The following is a 24,061-nucleotide window of genomic DNA, read 5'->3' as shown; positions in this document are numbered from 1 at the left end:
CAATAAAGATAATTTGTTATTAATAGCCCATGTCTGTTGTCTACAGTTTTTGTTAATCTATGATATTTTTGTATTTTTTGGCCTGTGTAATAATAGAAATATGTTCTACCCCATATATGCCAGAGATACGGTATATAGTTTCTTCTGCTACTTTAAATTTAATAAGATTTATTAAATTTTTTTGCTGCTTCAAACGACAATAAACGACTTAAATTTGCAAATAAGCAGCTTGTGCAGACTTATTGTTTAAGACTAGATAAGTATGAAATTATTTAGGTTTTAGTGCTACAATCAGTTAATTTCTGACATAAGAATAAGATCATTAGATGCTTTGGCGTTGAACGCCTTACCTGTAACAACTTTTGAAAACTATGATTATGTTATCCTGAGGAGAAGATTTTGAATATTAAGTCAAAATTAAGTACTTCATATTTAATATAATAGTAGTAGCCTAATAAAAGATTGAAGTTCTACACATGCAATTTGCATAATAAAATACGAAATAATTATATATTATTAAAAAAATATAAATAATGCTAAAAATACTATTTATTTCTTTTTTTTTACTGGGTCAATTTATTAGCAGCACAAAAACATCACAACACAGTAGTTCACAATACCAAAACACTTTAAGACACTTTTAAGACAAATGAGGAAAAATACAATGGAAAGTAACACCTCAAAATTCACACTGTTCATCACAAATATGTGCACACAGCTAACCCACATACAATAAATCAAAATCACATTCTGTCGCCTTTCTTTTCACATTTTCCATCAGAGGACAGTTTAGTTACAGATTCAACGAGTGCTTAGGAGAATATGATGGATTCTTCAGTCAGTCAGCTTCACCTGACCAGACTGGTTAACCAGCTTAACCAGAATAACCAGCCAAGAATGGCATGGGAACTAGTATAGCAAATCCCACCGGATTATGGAAATATGGACTTAATTTGCTTAGTGTCATACAGAAATCACAGCTTCAAAGATCTCCAAAGTCATATCATAATCAATATGACAATTCTTGAATAATCATTTTTCTCATTATTTTGTCGACTCAGGTAGGTGTTGCCGCCGTTCGCCGCAGGCAGACCGAGGTCACGGTCTAATCAGCGTAACCTCCGAGCCACACCGGCCTCAAGTGTCTCACGGAGGAGCTCCGGATGGATAAAAAGAGGAATGACGACAGTGAAGAACGAGAGAGAACCAGGCCTGGACAATTTTACATTATGCTTTGTTTATGTTTGTGCGGCAGTCGTCCATGAGGGGCTGCCGCTTTACTTTTTTTCGTTTTGTGTTTCTTTATTTTATATTAAAGTTACAATGAAAGTTCGCCGATTCCGCCTGAACTATTAAACTTCGTTACAGTGACATTCTACTCAAATCTGTTCACGTCCTCGAGCTTGGAATTATGTATTTTTATGGCAACACTATAAACTCTTAAATTAATCTGCAGCGGTCAGGTGGTACAAGTAGGAGCTCTCAGAACATTCGCAGCTTACAAGTTGTTATTACGAGCTATACGAAGACGTGAATGCTTTGTGATTACGGTTATTAAGACATGGCCTGAATGCAATTTTCGGCCCAATAAGAAAATTTGGCCAATATATTAAAGCCGATTAATAATGGATTATTTCCTTCAGCTGAGACACTTCAGATGTGCATCATGTTCACCATGATGGTTTTGAATAGCTGTAATATGACTGAAATCACTACAAAAAATGAAAATACTGTTAATTGCAACATGTGCTGTCATATTGGCTACAATTATAATGAGAACATTATAATTGTGTGCTTGGGAGATGGCTTTTGATGGTGAGACTTTAGTTTTTTTAATCAGGCTCTCAAAAATTATATAAAGAGTTGGATTTATGTTTATCGGCCAATATATCGGCTATCAATAAAGAATTATCGTTAACGGTTTCGGCCAAAATTTCATATTGGTGCATCCCTAACTTTATTATGTTTGGTCTATCTCATCTCAGTGAGCTTTTATTACATTTGATTCATGCGCAGTGAGATGATTTTAGCATTTCAGACGTTTCAGTGTAGACAAGTAACTTTTGGAAAGCACTTGAAAATGCTTTGAGAGCAAATGGACAGAGACCAGAGACCAAAAAACCTTTTTCAAATGTACTGTATCTGGAATAAATGTAAATGAAGCTTCAAATCAAGCAGCTAATCAAGATCGTTGTGTACTTGAAAATGACAAGCAGGTGAAGGTTCAAAATCAGGAACGAGCCCCCCTGATGTAGTGTTCATCAAGCTAATCACTCCAGTCATCATGCAGTATCTTCACAGTTACAAGTCAGAGCATTACAGTACTTTATATTTGTACGGGTTACTGGGTCTGGGTGTGCATAGGCGTTTAGTCTCATGATTGCTCAGGCAACGAGAAGTCAAAGGTCAACCTACACGCAAGCTGGGGAACAATAGGCCAGTTCTGTGGCAAGCTCAGTGGGAACCGAGAGCGTGGCTCTTCTTGTACCCTTTCATTACTCTAATCGGTCAAACAGCACAATAGTAAATATAGGGTGGGGACATCATAACTACCCATCTCAGGCCACCACATATCCATGCTGAACCAGAACGTCCTCGTTGCCTTGGACAGAAGCTGTGTTTTCCCACCACATCTGCCTGGCACTGCATAGAGAGATGTCACATGCCGCTGGACAGCAAAGGAAGGCCACCGTAGCAGAATACTGTATGATGGTTTCTGCTTCACAAAGCACCAGGTTTGATGTTGGCTGGTGGGTTATTCGCATGGTGAATTACATACTGTACGAAAATTACATATTTTTACTCTCCTCTTGTGTCATCTTAGGTTTTTGGATCCTGTTGGATTAGAATGTGGTTGAAGAAGAACTCGGTATTCATATAGTCTGAGTTCCTTGAACATTTTTGATCTAAATATTGCATGCAACCAGACGGTTCCTTAGCGACCAGGCCCATGAGCCAAGGAGACAAATGGAAATGATGGAAAAACGGATCTAATGCATGTGGATTTCAAAGCGTAATTTGCTCAGGTTTCATCAGATGTTGAGAGGTTATACTTTGGAGATGTTTTCTTCTTTCTCAGCCAGTTTGTACGCATTGGTTTTGTCTTTCTGCTCTTCGGTGTTAGATCTAATTAAAAGAACAGGAGATGGTTAATAGTGGGAATATGTGGAACGATAAAACTGGTAAACGTGCATTAAGATGCAGTCACATCCGTGCGGCAAATTCACATGACCAACTTAAACACAAGCTCAATTTGTGTGGGGAACTTTTTCGCTCGTTTTTTAAACTCCTGACAAGGCATATTCCAATAAAATGCTGGATTTTGCCCACACAACGCACAATTTTACAGAGCAACGGTACATTTAATCTTATGAAAACTACTTATAATTGAATGTGGCATTTCATACATATGTGCACATGTACTGTCAGATCATTTCTATGTTAAAACAAACACATTGTCCTGGTAGTAGGATAAAAGCTGGAAAAGCAATGGATCTTAACCAACACATTCCTATTGAAGGCACCTTATCCATTTAGTGGTCTGTGCCTGAGGCTCCCTAAATTAATGTTAATTAATTATGGTGGGATCTTTACAGCAACGTCACATTACATTGTGTTAAATAAATGCATTATTATTCATTTTAATTTTAAGCCTATGTGGTACACACAGTTTCCCTTCACTTGCAACAAACTGAATTGTGTCTTTTATGCCACATGGCATTTGATTTTCACACTAGTTGTTTCTATAGTGGCAGAATTGCAATATGCAAATGTTTCCCCAAAATATTTCTCTCAAATTCAAAGTTCTGTCATGAAACTCTAGATGGCACAGGCTGATAAGTCCTTAACTCAATCTGCTGCAATCATATAATTCTCTATCTACACTTTTTCACCAATGGTTCGCGTCTAGAGCCAGAGCCTGTTCTCGGCCAGGCGAACCGGCCGCGTGTTTCCACAGACATGAGGAACGAACGGTGATATAACTCTACTATGTGTTGTTTACCTGCCTATAGACCCTTTTTGTGCCAACAACACTATTACGTCACAACGTTAGCTTGAGGCAAAACAAAGGGAAAACTGGAGGCGGCCAATACAAATCAGCTAAAATGTCATCTTGCTGTGTTGTTGGGTGCCAGAATCGACAGAGTACATGCTCCAATTTGAGATTTTATCGCATTTTGCCTGACAAAAAAAAAACAGACGACAGCTGTGGTTAAATGCAATAAAACGAGTGGACTGGACAGAAACAATCATCAAAAATGCTCACGATTACAGCGCACACTTCATATCAATAAACTATTGGCTTTGGTTGGTATGGATTATGGTTTGGTTGCGTGTCTACATTTCCCATGCCCGCCCACCTAGAGAATAGAGATGCCATCAGAAATTGGGGAACAAGTTAAGTGATTTCACACGTAATGCTAATTTGTTTAGCGCATAAGTTAGCTAACTTTTTTAGTCGTACAACTTGCAGTTAGGTAACTGCTAGCTAACAACCAGAGACTAAACATAAAGTGTTTGTGTCATCTCCTTATCTACAGTTGCCATAAGTGCAGTGGAGGTAATCCTGTCAGATCGTCCATCCACTGAGTGAGCGTTTACTGGTCGGCAAATCTGGCTCCGTCCATTAAAGTTAACTTTTCCAAATAATAATCACGGTTCCGGACAGTGAGTGACCTTACAGATAAAATTGGATTTTCTCCAGTCATTGTTAAAAAAACAAGCTAACAAAACTTGCTAGCTAGCGTTAGCATTAGTAATACCGGGAGTGATTCTAGCGAACCGGTAGCTCGCATAAACTGCCGGTACTCTCATCTGTCCTTTTCGGAGATAAACTAAAACTGAAACCGTTGATTCACTCGCTTCTCTTGCACGCTGGGTCTCTCTTGAATCTAATATATTTAGATGTAAAGTGTAATGTAAGTTATTACATTGGTCAACGAGGCAGCAGCAGCATTTCTCCACCCCCCTCTCCCCAGCTTTGTTCAAGACCAGCAAGTTTTTAGGGTCAGAGATGAACCGGTCTTTCCGGCCCGGAACCCCCTTTTCTGCAGTGGAAAAAGGTTGGAAACCCACACTGGCATCGTGTCGGTAGAAAAGGGGTAGGGCACAGCTGATTGGTTCCTGAGCTCGCTGCTCAACCTTGAAATACTGGTCAGTATTTTCTGTTAGCAATTGCAGTTTGCTTTCATGAACCCTCCACCTTCCCCAGCTCCACATGTATAGATCTGCTATGGCTAATTCATTTAACCTATATTGTATAGCAGCAGCATGTCTTAATTTCTCACAGCAGCGTGTCTGTGTATGTATTGGCAGTAGCAAGTCCTGTATTTGCTCTGCAGCAGCAATGACTAACAGCAGTAGCAGCACCAGATATATTCCGCCATGCCAAACATATCAACATTGTCATATCCATGACCGTGCACTCCCAAGAGTTGTCATGACAGAAATAAAAACCTCTTTATACTTTTGTTGTTGGATCTATATTTTACGTCAAAATATCTAAGATGATTAAGGGTTAAAGTTTACAAGGAAACTCAGTTCTTGGCCTTAGCTTCACACAAAAGTATTGTTCAAACCAAGCAGCTTTCTGTTGGTCAACGCTGCGAATTCGAGTGGCCCATTTGAACCAGTTGTGATATATGTGTGGGGAAATGTTTTGAATCAATTCCCGATCCCGTAGATTACTATTGAAATAACACGATTTCGACTGAAAATTCTCAGAAGGTAAATGTGACTGCATCTTTATGTCATTTGTTTCATTTTGGTATGAAGTAAACACTCACCTTTTTCTCAAAAGACACCAAACTAGGGTAATGATCAGTAGCAGTCCTAGCATGGAGGCCACTATTATTGTTGCTAGTATACCTGAAAGGAAAATTTACCTCATAATTAACAGTATGTTTGATTACCCTCAATTGTTGGTTTAATGCAGCATGCCTTTATTTATTTTTGTTAAGTTTACAAAGTTGCCATTTTAACTTTGAACATGTCTCAACGAATATGATCATAACCTGGTTTAAAATTAATTTTGTGCATCAAATGAAAGCCAGTGACATTAAAGTCAACATGAAATGGCATTTGCAATCCATTTTATATTCATAAAATAATGGATTTCTTGAGTGAAACAAGATATTAAACAAGAAAACGCAGCAAGATTTGTTTTTATCCATAGGGAATTGATTGGATTGTGAAAAGTGGATGTTGACAAGGAAAGTAAACGCTTTTGATCATTTTTCTTTAGAATAATGTTCACTTTTGAATCGTGGAAGTGAATGTTTATTAAGAACATATAGGGTAAATTTTGATTTCATGTTGACTTTATAAAAATAACTTAACTGCTTAACTCCTTAAATATACCCAGATTAGCTTATTGGTTAGCTGTTCTCAGTATGATTAGCAGTCATCACCACAATAATGTTACACAACTGACATAATGAACAAAAGTACACAAATGTGGATATGATTACATATGTGGTGACAAAACCCAGTAGTGTCAAATGAGACACGCATGCTCATGGGCGCAGTGGTTTAAAGTAAAGATATATGTCAGCCACTGCAGCACTACAATTAGAACTAAACCATAGATACGTCAATGATAAGGTCCTAAAGTCATGCTAAATGAACAAACATGCCCTCTCCATATGTTCAAACTTATGTCAACAGCAATCATGCTGTGGTCAAAGACGAGTGACGTAACACTGCAGTTACACGTCACTGCATGGCCACCAGCAATTCGCCTCGCATATGAGTGTCATAACGCAAGTCTGTTAGCCAGAGGTGAGGAAGTATCTGACATCACAAACACACACACACACAAACACACACACTGACACATGCACAAACTGTGTTACCATAACATACCCCAGCTCATCCAAGTAAAGTCTCCTTAGAGGAAAGAAAAGAAAACTAAATTGAGAGGAAAGTTTTGCAAACATATTGCACACCCAAATGAGCTATTCAGCCCACATTGTACATGCAATGAAAGTCAATGGGGTCCAAAACAACATTGGACTTTTTTTAAATTTCTTTTTTAGATCTTCATCAGCAGAAGAAATAAAGTCAAATGGAAAAGAAATAGGTTTGAAATGACATGAGTAAATTATGACAGAATTTTCATTTTTGGGTGACATATCCCTGTAAGGTCAAAACATAAGATTCTGATAATTGTAGAACTTTTAACTCAATACAAATTCAAACATAAACAAATATGGCCACAGTAATACCTTATAATATTCACATATCACTTTTGAACACCATTTAGAATAAAAACAGGGACATGGTTCTCCTTTACAAGTGGAAGAAGTGATACATTTTTAATTGACGTTATGCTTTTATTTTACAATCCATGATCTAGACATTTCACAAAAAAATGATACTGACTAAAATCTGAGTCAGTGTACAAAAAGATTACTCTGTCTGCTTTCTCCTTGGTCTCAGATCACACCCCAAAAAAAAACCAGTACCACACAGAGTTTGAGAATGTTAAAATACTTAAAGTGCTGATTTTGTCCCTTTTAATTTACGAATGACTCTTCAACCACAGAATACAATTACTGCAATATGCAGCTCAACTTTTCTCAATAAAATGTAAAAATATGCCCTCAACATTATGGTCTTCTGTCTTTTTGTGCATTGCATATAATAATTAAGATTGTTGAGTCATACTATCCCACAAAAATCACTAATGCTTAAAACAGACCAGCTTTTAGTCTGGACTAATCATTAGAGCATTAATATGGAGGTTGGAAAAAGGTCTATTTTGTGGTCCTGTCGACAGCCATCTAGCCAATGTTGTCTAGCATACTGTCCAGTTCTTTGTAAAGTAACTACAAACGTCTTGGTAATTAGCGGCATAACATATCATGAACATTATTTGCTCACCGATTCATTTCATCTACTGCAAAAGCAACTAGTTTGAGAGTCTCTGAGACAGTGTTAGAGGGGTACCATCAAACTAAATAAATATTAGTCAAATGATGTGCTAGCCTTAGGAGCAGAGTTGACTAAATATTGTGCGTGACAGCGTACTGCGGAAATTTAGGCCCTCTGGGAGGTTTGCTGTCTTCTCTGGGACTAATCTTCCCATTCAACACGTTGAGGTCTGTGGTAAGTCGAGGCCGAGTTGTAGTCCTTCGGTAATGTAGCTTGAGAATGCCCCATGGTGGTTTCCATGTTTGGGTTTCTATGTTGTTTGATTTGTCTCCTTATCTGCCTCAGCATGGCTTTAGTCAGTGATTGTTCAAGCTCAACTGCCTCATCCCGAGATCTTCCTTTTATGAGTTGTTTTATGGTCTGAAGGTCCAGATCAGACCGGCAGTGCAAGTAGCTCCTGAGGTTCAACTCAGGAAATACAACCTCTCTCAGAGCTTCGACCATCAGACCCTTTGCATGGTATCTCTCGAGCTGGTGAACGACATTCTCCTCCAGGGATACAAAGCACATCTCTTTATCCGTACCCAATGCTCCCATATACCACGGTGTTGGTGTTTTCTTCCCAACGGAAGAGGAGTAGCCAGTGTTGTTTGGTACTTTATTGTTCGACCACTGCTGTTTTTGAGTTGCCTGGCTCCACTGTCCCTGCTTCTTGGTCTTTTTCCACTTTTTATCCACTCCCAGTTGGGGATTCAACTTTGGCAGAAGCTGGTAGAGTCCTTCATCAGCCAAGTCCGCAAGGTCACCCACCAGAAGCTTCTGGATGACTTGCTTCCTCTGAAAGGGGGACGCCACTGAAAAAATACCGTGCAGTCCTGCACCAGACACAATGTAGAGGGGTGTTCAAGCAGAGCATTGCAACGGAGGACTGCCAGGGCAAAGCCTTACTAGCGCGGGGGCTGAAAGGAAAGTTTAAGGACCAACCTTTCTTCTTGGTAAGTCAGCTTTTTAGGAAACATTGCCATGCAGTGAAGAATGCAGCAAGCGGTAGCCTGGGATATTGGTGGATTGAGCCTTCATGCAAAGATGTTAGAAAACAGCAGGACTAAAGAAGATAACAAGGCTCCGGTGATAACAGCAATCCCAAGCTTCTCTCATGGCATCAAAATGCCTGAGAGTTAGAAGCAAGCTCTGTTATGCACCAACTCAGGTTTAAAGGAAAAGATTTATGTCAATGGAAGCATCTAATTTAAAACCCAGCATATGTTTCGAAGGAGCCTGAAGTAGCGAAGGTCTTTCATTGAGGAAAAAAGGTAACAGTGCATAAATCTGAGGCCTTACGCAGATGTTGAGAGAGAGAGACAAAGCCATCTTGAAAGCTCATATTCCTATAAATTATTTGATAGGAAACCATGACGCTCACATAAAGCACTGCAGCAGATATTTAAGCATTTCAGCTTTAGCCCTTTATTAGGCTTCCAGGTCATATCATACACATTCAAATAGCAATCTAAACTGTACTTACCGTCCTTAAAAGAAACCAGTACCACTCTGTTGTCTGTGAGTTGTGGCTTCCGGTAATTTCCATGAAGTGGCACGGTAATAGAATCTTGGGCATAAGAGGCATACAGAGCTGTGGCCAATGCCAAAAACTGTAAAGACACAACAGTAACATTACTACAATATGGACAGCTGAAACTATTGCCTAAGAGGTGCATACCACACTCAGGGCCCTATCTTGCACCCAGCGCAATTGACTTTGACAACCGACGCATGTATCATTCCTATTTTGCACTCGACGCACAGCGGACTTTTCCCTCCACAGACACACGTCGGTAGATTAAGGAATGAACTTGCGCTCCCAGGGCGGTTCAGCGAAAAGAGGAGGCGCGTTCCAGCGCAAACGTTCCCTGGTGCTACTTTGCAGTTTCAGAAAACAATTCCGCCACAGACAAGGAAAAATCTAGTCTAAAGCCAGTGGTTCAGATGCTATTTTAAGGGCGCATGCTTGGCCATAATGTAGCGTGTGCACAACACGCGTACACTTTGCTTCTCTCATCTACACAGACGCAGGCAGCAGTTCCCATTTTTGCAAACCAGATATAATTACAAGGAAAAATATTACCACACAAGGGAAATCATTGTGGTGTCCATGAAGATGTGAAAAAAATAAATCTAGCTTACACATTTACCCAAATGATTATACGCCTGTTTAACCGAAGCTAATTTGGGTGGGTTTCTCCCATCCCCATATATGTCACTTCTCTATCTTTTACGGCCCTGACGAGAACGTCGGTCTCCTTGGCTGTGAACCGCTCCTGGCGTGCGCCTGGCAAATCCGCCGTTATAATAGCATCCGCCATGGAACAAGCGCGCCTGCTTTTAAAGGGAATGTGAGATGACGCTCTGATTGGTTTATTTCACCTTACGCCCAAAGCACACCTATGAGTAATGTAGCTACTTCAGACCAACCCATTTTAGATTTGTGCCAGGCGCATGAGTCATTTATCCCGCCGGTATAATAGCAACAGCGCCCGAGATCCGCCCACAAAGTTACTTGCGTTTCGCGTTTGATACTTGCGTTTCAGAACAATAAAATAGGGCCCTCAAAGTGTCAAGGTTTGGCTAGTTAGCACCTGCTGGTAGATGCTGTAACTAGATGTACTACTGTTGATGACCATTCAATGGTAGTCATGCATTCTGACTAAATAAATGTTTCCAAGCAACACATGAATAATTTTTTCTGCCTTTCATATCACAGCTTATAAAATTTGCTAGTTGTTAATTGCAAACATGGCAGATTTCAACAGCATTCTTTAGCATTGAATGTGAATGCTAATGATTAGCTTAGCTCCAGGTATTATAGACCTTTTTAGAGAATGTGTATATTTAATAATAATTGCCCGATTTGATTTGTTTTTAAGCACACAGTGCTCCCATTATCTGTCTTTAGTTTACTATCTGTTTACCAGTCCTGTCTTATATGTTATTAGATAGAACTGTTATGCATAGAAAGTAAAGTAGCGTTTACCATGTGGTTGATGTCCAATGTCACTAGCTGAGCAGAAATACATAATCATGTTTCGCTTGGTCAGCCCCTCAAAGTCGCATTGGATTTTCTCCTTGGCTTAGCATAAAGGTTGAGAGGTCCATCTATCTCCGTTTTCGATGTTTGTAGAGTTAGTTTGTGGAATAAATAAATATGCTATAATCTGTTTGTGTACAAAGCTTTTTTTGAAATGGCGTGTGCCGGTGTTTCGCGTGCGTACACGTCACTGGTAGTTCCTATTGTGCTGGTTTAGACCCTACTCTGAAGCAGGAGCTAATTTAGTTCCCCCAAAAGGCATTCCTAGTACTAAAATCATTCCCAAATCCTGTGGTGCGAACATGCCAAAAAGCACGATAAGCTTTTGAACTATAAAGCATGATTAATTTACTTGTTTTCTTGAAATGGTGACAGGTTTCCTGAACACGGTCCATAGCACACTGGGATAGCAGGGCGGTGTGGTCAGAGAACCATCGTAGCGGTAATACTCGTCCAGACGTGCTGGTAGCAGTGCACGGACGTTAAATGCTGGGACCTGTATTTTCTGATCTGTCAGATAACAGGTTAGTAATAGGAGTGTTAGCATACTTTTGTTATGCACATCATAATTAAAGATATTTGAAACTATATGAAAGTAACATACCTCTGTACTTTATCCCATTTATGTATTTGAAGAATTTGTCAAAAGCAGGATTAAACTCTCCAATCTAAACAATATAAAACACTGACTGATTAGAAAATAGACTCATGCTGGGGAAACTTCTTGATGTGACTTTCAAGCAATGAGCTTATTATAGGGACAATTACCCTAAAGCATCTGGAGTTAAATGCCTTGTGGTGATGGCCCATTGCTCAGTTGCGGGAATCAAACCAGCAACCTTCCGGTCATCAGCTCGAGTCTTAACCACTACACCACATCAGTCTCAGTGGTTTGTTTAAGGTCCGGACTCACCTCAATGAAAACTCCCAGCACAGCCAATCCATCATGCTTGTCCACAGCCATTGAGATGTTTGGGTATTTGTCAGAATTGAAGTGTACTACATGCATCTGGATACAACAGAAAAGGCTGCCTTTAATGAGGAATCATAAGTAAATCCATCCATCCATCATAATACATTTTTTTAATCTGATTCAAACCACATTTGGAGGTGGTTTGAAATGCGATTCCAATCAGATTTTTACAGACGAGTCTCAGTCTGGACACTCTGGCTGCATAAATCAGATTAAAAAAATTATTTTGCATCACTCTTAACGCAACACACAATGATAATATCAAAACCGGTGATGGAAATGCTGGAAGTACCCCTCGGTGCTCAGCGAAGCAGGCCGCTTATTTGGAGAGCAAGATGATGCACCTGCATTTTTCCTGCATCCATTTTGAAAGCCTTGTTACCAAAGCAACCCCTGCAAATAGGTTGGTTAAGTCTGGACACATAAATCTTATTTGATCACCTGCAATTCATAGTGTGGACAGTCTGCCTGAAAAGCTTTCCTGTAGCTCAGTGGTAAGAGCATTGCGTTAACAACACAAGGTTGTGGGTTTGATCCCAGGGGATTGCACATACCTATGTATAAATGTATAGGATAATGCAATGTAAGTCGCTTTAGATAAAAGCGTCTGTCAAATGCATAAATGTAAATGTAAAAGATCTGAAGGTCTAAACTTAGCCACAGTGCTGCATCTGAAACAGCAGACCTTCGCAGAGGAGTATCCACACATTGCAAAGGCATTTGTCGACTCGCTTGGGCATGCTGTTTGGTTGATTAGAGAATTTTAGGCTGCATTTACACTGCAAGTCTTAATGCACAGATCCGATCTTTTGACCATATCCGAGTTTTTGGTTTGTCTGTTTACATTCACTTTAGACAGCACTGGTATCCGCTTTCTTTGTTTACATTAATTCCCGGCCAAAATTATTTTTGGTGATTGTTTTACTATGCACATGGTAGACCCTGGTTTTGGGCCGTGCTATTAAAATTATTTATATAATTCATGTCGGGTGGTCATGATTTTTTGCCAGCATGGATAAGATAACAGCTGTCATGACTCATGAATGTTTTGCAGCGCAAAATCTGACGGAACAGATAAATAGTCCGGAAATTATTTTCGTTTAGGCTATCTACAGCTCAGATCTAGAATTCTGAAGTGAAATAAAGTAGCCCTGTAATATATTTAATGATTTCGAATGAATTAACCAGAGAGAGAGAAAGAGAGAAAGAGAGAGAGCACGAGTAAGAGAAACCTATTAGTGAAGCGTGTTGGTTTACTTACAGTAAAGTTATCATCTCATTGCTGAGAAATATAATGTAGCTTTCAGTAGTGAAGCTGTTATATTTATAAAAGTCATGGGCAGAGGTTGAAAACCAGCTCCTGAATGTTTCTGTGTTCGCGCAATTTCTTTTCTTTACAAAGATAAATATAAAGTTCCCACCTCAATAAAAAGCTGTGAGCTACCGCGTACAGGCACGTCTGCCTCATAATACAACATTAAAAAGCTATCTTTGTGAATAAACATGTTGTCCTCGCCTTGTGGTGGCTTGGAATTCAAAGGGGAACACAAACTGTGCAGACATTTTCCTTGTCCTAAAGTGATAAACAGAGATGAAAATATTTCTGACACCTCAATACACATTACCGAACATTGCATCATGCACTGTTGAGTCCTCACTTCTTTTTAAATCCTCTATAATGAGGTTTAGGGCATTTGTTCAAGCATTAAAGGTGTTCACAATAATGGTAATGTCTTGTTTTGGGGGTTTACTTTACCTCTCCAGCAAACCGAATGCCATTAACCGTGTGTTCTGATCCAGTCAGCAGACTGGAGGAGCCCCAGTGGAAATGGAGTTGAGCTGCTGAATATCTGTGAGGGAGGCTGGAGATGTGCATGTGAGACGGCAAGGACAACAGCACTGTGGGTACAAAAGGAAAAAGACAATGTTCATTGCCAAGAGTGTAGAGATGCTCGAAGAATCACTCACACAGAAGTCACTTTCAGACAAGCAGCATTTTGTCAGTCAATGTGGCAAATTTGTGTGAAAAACAATAACCTAATACAAAATAAAATAAAATAAACATTATTATTTTTTATTATTATTGAAATTAGTTCATTTTTACGATGCAGAGGCAAATGTGACCACACCGTGTCAGGTTAACTCCTCGAATAACAAATATTGGTCACAGCATATCATTTTTTCATATTACATATTACATATTCATTTAGACTACCCCGACCCAGATTCCACTCCAAAATACATGTTAGAAAGAGCTCAACCCCAAAATTGCTCAATTATCTTAGAGACAGTTTGCTCTGGTCTCAGTAATATGAGAATAGTACCACCGGGATGGTATTTAATCATTTATAGCATGGGAGTGGCAGCAGGACCTCAAGAACCATCCTGTGACAAAGAGTTTGTGACTGTGATTGCCAGTCATAAAGCAATCACCCACTGACCCCTTTGGTGATCACACCTGTTACAACATCTTTGATGTGGGAACCGAAGATTATCACTTCAACGATTGTCCTAATTTACATTTAAAACGAAACCTTGTTTACATGGTGAGTGGGAAGACTAGTGTCGAAACGGTATAAAATGTTTAAGCCTGTATTATTAGGGGTTCAACCCAAGGTGCTTTGTGTACTTTGTCACTCTTACGCTGCAATAAACTTCTTCATCGAGACCTTCAACATTTTTTTCATACACTACCCTGCTGAAAAATCCGGCATGAATTCCATGCTGGTCCAGGCTGGTTTATGCTGGTTAGAGCTGTTATAGTGCTGGTCTAGCTAGTGGACCAGCATAGTCACTTATAATAACTTTAAAAGTCCAATGCCCATAAAGGTACTAAATGATTAGTAAACGTTTATAAACATTTACAAATAATTAATAGTTGAAATTTTAGATTGGCATTTTAAAGTCATTTTAAAATGACTAATTAAATTAATTAGTTAATCACATTTTTCACAACATTTGTAAATGTAAAAAAGTGCATTAGTTAATATATGAATCGAAGTTTAATGAGATTTGTTAGCATTTTATTTACATTAAATAATGATTTGTTAATCATTATGTAATTTTAATATGTTTATTTAAATATTAACAAGCACATTATCTCATAGCTATTTGAATATATATGAACTAATGATCTGTAAAGCATTATATGTTTGTTAATGATTTATTAATGAATACTTTTAATCATTGTAAACGATCGGCCAAAATCATTTGTAGATTTTTAAGAAGTGCATGATTGAATTGAAAGTTGAATGACATTTGTAAGCATTTCGATTTACATTAAATAATGATCTGTTAATCATAATGGGCCCTCTTTTAAGGATCCGAAACGCAAGTATCAAGCGCAAAACGCAAGTAACTTTGTGGGCGGGTCTTGGGCGCTGTTGCTATTATACTGGCGGGATAAATGACTCTTGCGCCCGACGCAAATCTAAAATGGGTTGGTCTGAAGTAGCTTCATTATTCATAGGTGTGGTTTGGGTGTGAAATAAACCAATCAGAGCGACATCTCACATTCCCTTTAAGAGCAGGCGCTCTTGTTCTATAGCGGATTACTATTATAACGGCGGATTTGCCAGGCGCACGCCAGGAGCGGTTCACAGCCGAGGAGGCCGACGTTCTCGTCAGGGCCGTAAAAGACAGAGAAATGACGTTGGGGATGGAGAAACCCACCCAAATTAGCTTCGGTTAAACAGGCGTATGATCATTTGGGTAAATGTGTAAGCTAGATGTATGCTTTTATAATAATCTATCTATCTATCTATCTATCTATCTATCTATCTATCTATCTATCTATCTATCTATCTATCTATCTATCTATCGTAATAATGTATGATTTGAAAAAATGAAAACTGCTGCTTCTGTGTGAGAGAATCAAAGTGTATGCGCGTTGTGCACACGCTACATTGATTATGGCCAAGCATGCGCTCTTAAAAAAGCATATGAATAACATGCGCAACGCGCCACTGACTTTAAACTAGTTTTTTTCCGGTTAATGGCGGAATTGTTTTCTAAACCTGCAAAATAGCATGAGGGAACGTTTGCGCCGGAACACGCCTCCTCTTTGCGCTGAACCGCCCCCGGGAGCACAAGTGTATTTCTTAGTTAACCGACGCACGTCTGTGGAGGGGAAAGGCCGCTGTGCGCGGGTGCAAAATAGGAATGATACATGCGTCAGTGCACAAAGTCAATTGCGCTGGGTGCAAGATAGGGCCCTATGTAAGCATCATTAAACATTAACAAGCTGTCATAATTATGCTTAGTTTTGGTTTCGTTTTCTATCAGTCTGTTTAATCACCTGTTTTATATACCTGTTTAATATTAAATGTTAGGTTTTTGTTCAGATATTTACATACCTTTTAATAATATGGCTGAGGCCTTGCATCTCTGCATTAAGATATCCATTCAACAAATTCTGCAAGCTTTTCGACTAATAATCCTGCCTAACTTTTTCCAAACCAAGTCTGAAATGGCTCCAAAACCCCAAACACAGTGGCTCACTGTCAGAAAACTTCATCAGTATTCATCCTCGTGGCAGTAATGCACACTTAGTTATGGCTTTCTGGAGTGAGAGTGCATAAGATAAAAGAGTCTCGAAAGTAAACAATCACAGTCGGGAGATGGTAGATGGAACAACTTCAGTCTGTTTAGTGCAACTTGGACCAAAAATATGGCAGAAAGTACTCATTACCTAGTAAAGTATCACTTGTTATGTTGTTTAAGACGTTACCTCGAATCAAAACCTTGCCATATTTTCCAGACTAAAATACAAACAGCTTTGTTTTATCATAATAAGCGGGTGATTGTGGAAAATTGCTATGGCAGAGATGCAAAATAGATCCTTCTATCATTTTCTCCACGTTGACCTAGAAATTAAGTTAGAGAAGAAAGGCTATTTTACCTTTATGTCTGATGCACGGTCTCATTAGTTTAACAACCACAAATCCTTTAATCTATTATTTCGAATGAACAGTCTATGTTTTGCCTTTAGACATTACAATATGAAATGCAATAGCCTATCTAAAAATGTATGTTTAAAATGCATGTACTGTGACAATAGTTATTAGTAATGTTTAAAAACAAAATCATGCTCTGTAATCATACAGCACCAACCAGAGTGTCCGTTGTTTCCGAGAGTGAGCTGCTCATTGGTTGACAGGTTGTAGTTCTGGACCTGGATGGGCGGCAGGTTTGGATCGTATCTCAGCAGCTGGGTCTGGAAATCGATGGGCGACTGGAACGCTCCTCCGCAGAACGGGTACTTGCTGGACCAGTCGTGTTCTCCATCAGGTCCTGAAACCAAAAGTCAAAGAAAGTTGTGGTCACAAAACATCTTTCCCTGACCAGTTCTTATCTAGTGGTGTGCATTTAAACATCTGGGGCCAGAATTAATAAACAGGGTAAATCAGGGTAAATTCCATAAGTGGAAAGATGACGCGCAAATGAAAGAATACAGACGCAACCGTATCGTTTCCATAATGACCAATGCAATCTACCAAGAACAGCGCAAATTAGCATCTGGTTTAAGTTTTTTGGGCATTAGATAATGGTACAAATACCAGTAAATCTACGAGCGCAAAACACCTTGCATGATTCATTCAATACTCTCCTCCCATAAATTTTTCATCTGAAAGGGAAACTCCTACAAATGCATATGCAATAAAGTCAGCCGCAAAAAAAACTGTCCACGCCTTTTCAGCGCTAATTTTTCACTGCGTGTCTTTAGTAAATCCTTAAAGTAGTTTTTTAACGCCACAAGAATGTTTGCGCTTGCGCAAGCTGTTAGTAAATCTGGCCCTTGGTGTGGCCAGAATTGGAGTGCATTAGCCACAAGTTTTGCTAAGACACAAGCTAAGGTCACCGGTCACAGAACACTGCCTTACAAAATGAATGCCCTTACATGAATACCACACCCAACAATAAAAGATGATGTTTTGTTGCTTTGGAGGAGGCTTCGAAGTCACTCCAACAGAGTGTATGCTTGTCTAAGAGACATTTCTGGTGCACTGTGGATCTTTTAGAGAAGAGGGTATAGAAAAGGATTTTTTAAACAACATAGCAAAGTTCCTTAACATAATAATTTCTAGCCTTTTAAATGCAATCGTCATGGTTTCTGTTTCTGTAAACACTGGCAGTAAGAGTGATTTGTTGTTGCTGTGGGTTTAAAACATCACATTAAGTTATTGCGTATTCTTCGTCAATGATGATCATGGTTTTGTGGGCAGCTTTTGTTTTCTGGACCGCTGTAACTGCGAAACTACACATTGTCTTATTTAGTAGCTTAACACTCTTAACTTTCCCTTGCGGTCATAATTACTCACCGTCCAGTTCATTTTTAATCTAGACTAGCTTCTCCATCATAATCACATCAGATGCCTGTGGCTGGGCCCGTAGAGGGTCATAACTCTAAATCATAACTGTCAGCCTGAGATGTAGTCGTAATGAGCAGGCCTCTACAGTAAAACATCTGAAGCTCTCTGGTCTGGATGTGTTTGACATTAACGCACTGAACCGCTGGAAGCTGAGGTCATGCAGCAGTTTGAAACAAATCCCTTAAGTTGAGAAAACTTTAGTGGTAATAGATATAAAATACAGTAGCACATACAATTATTTCACATTTTATGAAGAAAATGCGTGGTTCTTGCTTACAGTCCAAATCGAAAGAGCCCAGTCCCAGGTCTCTAGGATATTCTCTACTCAAAAAGCATGATTTGAGGTATCGTTCATGTCTGTGTCAGACCAGGATAAATTATGCTAAGATAAGCTAACTTTTTTGAGTAGTGCATATGTGTTTTCATCTTAGGCAGTGGATGTTTGACGTCATTACGTCCCTCTAAGTGACTATGAAAGGCCTTGACTCAGCGGAATTAATTCAGGCTCAGAATGTCAAGGGCTCTCAGTGTTAGCCAACACAAAGGACAACGCTCATCTGAGCTCTGTTTGATATGCTTGATAACAACTACACAGCAGCACAAGCACTGCAGTGTTTCTCTCTGAGAAATTTGTCATGGTATTTCAAGCAGTGGTCAGTGCTTTGGACACTTTCACATAGAAACACCCTATGTGACACCCTGCACTTTTTCACATAGAAACACCATAGCAACAGCATAACAATTATAGAGACATGAGGGTGGGCTCTAGTAAGTTGGCCTATAGCAACCACATAGCAACACCACAGCAACCACATAACAATTATAGAGACATGAAGGTAGTACTACGTCTTTTGACTTGGACCACTTAGAACAGCTTAGGAACTACATAGCAAAACCTTAACCATGCTTCTGCTAACAAACAACCACCTAGAAACCACTCAGTGCACCATAGCAACCACATAAGAATTATAGAGACATGAGGGTGCGGTCCTTTGATTTGGTCCAGTAAACAACCACATAGCAACACCCTAGCAACCATGTTACAAAGTTGGAGGCTTGTCTGACTTGGACCAGTAAACAACCTCTTAGCAAGGGCATAGAAACCACTCAGAACAGCTTAGCAACCATATAGCAACACCCTAACAACACTTCTGCTAACAAACATCCACCTAGAAACCACTCAGGGCACCCTAGCAACCGCACATGTTAACCGCTGACTTTTGCATGAGTACAGCTCATGTTTTCTTCAGAAATTGCACAAATCTAGTTTTAGTAGCAGCTAAACTTAGCAATTTGCTTAATGAGGGTGCTTGGTTTGATAATCACATTGTCTAAAATTCTTAGTCTACAAGCCTAAAATACAGCACATTACAAGGTAGTCTGACTTTGCAGGCACTGTAAATTTGCACACAGGAGTATAACTGAAGGGACAGAAGAGATTCAGCTTGTAAATTGCAATGTGCCACACACAAAGACAGAATAATATAATGCATTGTTCTCTCCTAAGTATAGAGAGCTATGAAATTTCACAGCCAAGCAATTAGACGAACAATCACTTCCCAAAATAAAGCCGTTATAACAGCTCTGTTTTGCAGTTGAGGTCCCTTGAGTTGCCTTATATCTTAGTTCAACCAGCTTTAAAATAAATCAAAACTAGACATGTAATGTAATGACGTAAATATGTGTAATTCAATCATGGAACCTACAACTCAACATGGCCTCCTTGAGAAGCCAATGAGAACACGTGAGTGACAGTGGCACGAGGAGAGAGCCGAGGGGGAAGCTAACAGGAATGACATGTGAGACATTGTGGGAATCATTTCAGAGCCATAAGATCCAAAAGGGGTCAAAACGAGGTCAACTTTGCACCACGAGTTCCCTTTTTCCAGCAGCAACCTGTTTTTTGATACCTTCATCATGGTTGCCAATGGGTCTCCATGTCTACACTGGTATGGCATACTGGGATTGTTCAAGATAACAGTTAAAATAACAGCCCAGGAATAGGCTTGACTCATGACGATGGTAACCAGAAGCCTCCTTGGTTCCCTAGGTGAAAGCAATTGACCAGAACTCTGCGACAGCAGTCGTGATTAAGCATGTTTATTTTAAAGCTCTTCAACGTGTAAAGGGCACGTTCTGTTGGTCTCTGTGTGACTGAATGACCTTTTTTACTGAGGTGAAAACGACGGCATATGGCCATTAAGGAAACGCATTACAACTCAATTACTTACAGTAAGGTGAAATATTAAATATTCACATTACACTTTCAATTATTTTGCTGGCGAAATAAAAATCATAAGCAACATCGTAAAAATGTATGTGCTTTTTATTTGACCATTAAGTTCCCTAATGTCAGTTTTACTATCCTCTTTTTTTTTTAAGTTGCTGCCTTAAATTTTTAAGTACAATCAACTTGGATGTTTAAGTCATTTCAACTTAAATTACATTAAACTGACTTAAAAAATTTGTTGAATCTTATATAATTTATAAAAAAAAGTTAAAGCAATGTAAACATGTCATCATAACTTATTGATCATATATTTTTTTACAGTGTAAAGTCTCAGTAGTGAAAAGGGTGTTGCAGTTTGATAAATTTCTATGAATTATTTCAAACAGTTTGTGTCATCACCTCATGACTGTGTGCAGAGATGTCTCTAAATGGCATTTGTCATATGTTAAAATGTTTTAGTAAAAAAAAAACTAAAAACATTTCTTCAGCAAGGATACAATAAATTGATCAATAATGTGACCGTAAATACTCTTACGTTGTAAAAAAAAAAAAAAAAAAAAAACATTAAAAAAAAAATGCTGTTCTTTTGAACTTTCTATTCATAAAAGAATCCTGAACAAAATGTATCAGTTTCCATTAATATATTAAACAGCGCAACTGTTTTCATCTTTGATAATAATAATAAATGTTTCTTGAGCTGCAAATCAGGATATTAGACTGATTTATGAAGGATAATGTGACACTGAAGACTGCAGTGATGATGCTGAAAATTCAGCTTTGCATTACAGGAATAAATTAACTATTTTGAAATTTATTAAAACAGTTATTTCATATTTATTTTCAATTTTGGTCAAATAAATGCAGCCTTGGTGAGAAAAAAAAAAATCTTATCCAAACTTTTAGGTATGCAGGTATATTTGACTGTTTATGACTATGTATTTCTATATTGGTGGATATAAAAAAAAATATATATATATATATATATATATATATATATATTCTTTCTGGTGTTCATTTAGTGTGGAAAACATGGCTGTCTTACATGAAACACTTTGAATCTACATTGTAAAAATTATTGAAATTACAAAACAAAATAGCCTACTTACCATTATATGTCCATTTTGCCCCTGAAAAAGAGATGGACATTATTATTAAACAGTTTAAAACTGAATGTCGAGCTTCATTCTCCCAGACCTGTTTTCATGCAGTTCTAACAGAATGACTGAACTCCAGTCATAAATCAGTCAGATAATGCATTCCCTTGCAGCTGGACTCCATTCTGGCTGCAACCTGCTGCTCTGGGCATTGCAGGCTATTCTCAGTCAAGCTGACGGACAGGCTGAGTCAGACTCTTGCTGGTCTTTCCCACAGATTTCTGGTTGACAACGAGGTTCCCCGGGAGCGTGTATAATCTGCCGCTTCTAAAAATGCTGAAGAGCAAGTCAACGGAAATCAAGGCATTTCTAAGTCCAAACTAAGATTTAAAAGACATACTTGTCTAGTCTATGATGAAACCTAAAAACATTTTTGTGTGGTGCAGCTATTTATTTATTTTTTTACAGGAAAACTACTATGCATTAATTATACAGTGATGGAAATGTTTCTAAATGACATAGGAAATTATGATATTTTTCCAAATATGAGACTGAGACTCCAAACAGGAAGGTGCAAAAATGTCCTCAGCAATTTGGTCATCACTTTCTTTCATAAAAGTTAATCTTCCTTGCTATTGTGGGAGCGCAGGTTTTTCCTGAACTGACCCTTTTTGGGGAAGATCTACAGACAAGATATCAGCAGTGCAATTAAGTCAGCACCTGGGCGCTAATTTGGCGTGACAAATGTTCCTCCTGTGGTTTTCAATACACTGGGGTCATTTAAGGCCATTTGTCAGATCTGCAGACAGAAATCTTCACGCTAATTCAGAGCATTTTGGGGTTCTGCAAGTTTATAATTACACATTTGACATGTTCTTTACTCCCAAGGTTGTTCATTTATGGAAACAACATTCACCCACTCATTATGTTAACAACTCAAATGAACTTCCAGGAATCTATATTTGATGTTACATTTTCTCCGAAATTACTGCTTCTACACCAATATGAGACCATATTGTCTAGTTAAAGTGATGCAAAATGTTATGTTTTTATTTTTTTATTGACTATTTTTCACAGTAATAATTCGTTTTCATTAACATATATGCAAATAGAGACATTTTCTGAAATGTGTTTTAAAATAATGTAACAGAAATGAGAGTAAATGGTACATTTCTGCAGCATATTTATCCAATTATCATATATATAATCCATTATTAGGCAACAAAGACTACTAATAACTTTCACTATATTAGCAAACATTTCCACATTATAGGTAGCTATCTAATGTTTAACAGATCAGCCTACTAATTCACTTTTTCTTTTATTCCTCAATATGTAAGCTACAATTTTGAATGCACATGTATTAGTAATCTGTTAAGTAACAGTTTACCAAGTTTTTGACCTATCAATGGAAGTTTAGGCTTATTATAAAGTGAGCTCTGCAAGACTTTGCAGACTATAGTGCGCGAGACTAACTTACCTGTGGACGCGAGGGGACACGCGATGAAGATGATGAAGAGAAGTGTAATTGTCATTGCAGAGAAGTGCAGGCTTCTCACGTACCCTCAGAAGTCGACTCAGAAGAAAGAAATTTTGACATAGCTGTCGGAACCGTCTCTTATATCAAGCATGGTGCGCTCGCGAGTTAAACAAACTGACGTCACGGTGATGATATCTGTCGCTCGTTTGCAGTGACTTCATACAAATCTGTGGCTGTGCCTCCTCGAGTGTGGCTGCTACCCAGACAGCTTTTTAAGCATCAGAAGCGCACAACTTTGTCTAAATAGCCATTAGCCACACGTTCTCAAACCGGTCATTTTAAAACTCCGCAAACAATGTACAATGGTGCGTCATGTGATATGAAAAAAAAAATTACAGCTTATGACAGTGATAATATCTCCATATTGTAACATTTGCTTGGTGTTTACTGAGCCCGCAAATGACACACTGCGTTATTATAGGTGTCTATGTATTGCAGGTATTGTGTTTAATGTGCAAATATAGCCTATACATTATCTTTGACTGGTTTTGCTACGTAATTTATCATCTATCCATCAAGTAGGACGGAATGCCGCCTAGCCAATCAAATTCGAGGACTGGAATTATTCCTTTATTCACAGTAAATAGTTCACAGTAAAACAAGTTTTGATAACGTTACATTAAGTTATGAACTTAAAACTTAAGTTTAAGTTACTTCAATGTTCTCTGAACGTTCAAAATGTCAAGTTAAAAAAAATAATGTGGTTGGGCGAAGTTGCACACATTATTGTTACTTTTGAATGTTCTCCGAACATTCTGCAACAAGTAGGCCTTGTAACATTTAGAAATGTTATACGAACATTGGACGTTTAAACGTTACAGGGAGAGGAAAAATAAAAAATTAGTTCCACAAACGATGTATAGGCCAGGCGCGGATTTATGGGTATGGCACGT

At 38.6% G+C, this 24,061-nt stretch overlaps 1 protein-coding gene across 4 annotated transcripts; it reads right to left on the bottom strand.

The window, feature by feature from the left end:
- Positions 1 to 556: 556 nt before the first annotated feature.
- ca12 (carbonic anhydrase XII) lies at positions 557 to 23,435 on the bottom strand. 4 transcript variants are annotated; one of them, XM_082159329.1, is made up of 11 exons: positions 23,109 to 23,435; positions 21,641 to 21,661; positions 17,046 to 17,225; positions 13,690 to 13,832; positions 11,874 to 11,969; positions 11,565 to 11,628; positions 11,313 to 11,470; positions 9,401 to 9,527; positions 6,865 to 6,888; positions 5,787 to 5,868; positions 557 to 3,126 (listed from the first exon to the last, which is right to left on the bottom strand). In XM_082159329.1, the coding sequence occupies exons 1-11, from the start codon at positions 23,161 to 23,163 to the stop codon at positions 3,048 to 3,050; spliced, it is 1,029 nt and encodes a 342-aa protein (XP_082015455.1). In that variant the 5' UTR covers positions 23,164 to 23,435; the 3' UTR covers positions 557 to 3,047. The 4 variants fall into 4 exon arrangements, with proteins under 4 accessions (XP_082015455.1, XP_082015456.1, XP_082015454.1 ...); XM_082159330.1 differs by lacking the exon at positions 6,865 to 6,888; XM_082159327.1 differs by lacking the exons at positions 557 to 3,126; positions 5,787 to 5,868; positions 6,865 to 6,888 and adding an exon at positions 6,914 to 8,750.
- Positions 23,436 to 24,061: the final 626 nt, after the last annotated feature.

The sequence above is a fragment of the Leuciscus leuciscus genome (assembly GCF_965113295.1).
Source record: "Leuciscus leuciscus genome assembly, chromosome: 25".
In the NCBI taxonomy this organism is placed as follows: domain Eukaryota; kingdom Metazoa; phylum Chordata; class Actinopteri; order Cypriniformes; family Leuciscidae; genus Leuciscus; species Leuciscus leuciscus.
Note: the sequence above shows the minus strand (reverse complement) of the source record. Positions and strands in the feature narration are given on the sequence as shown.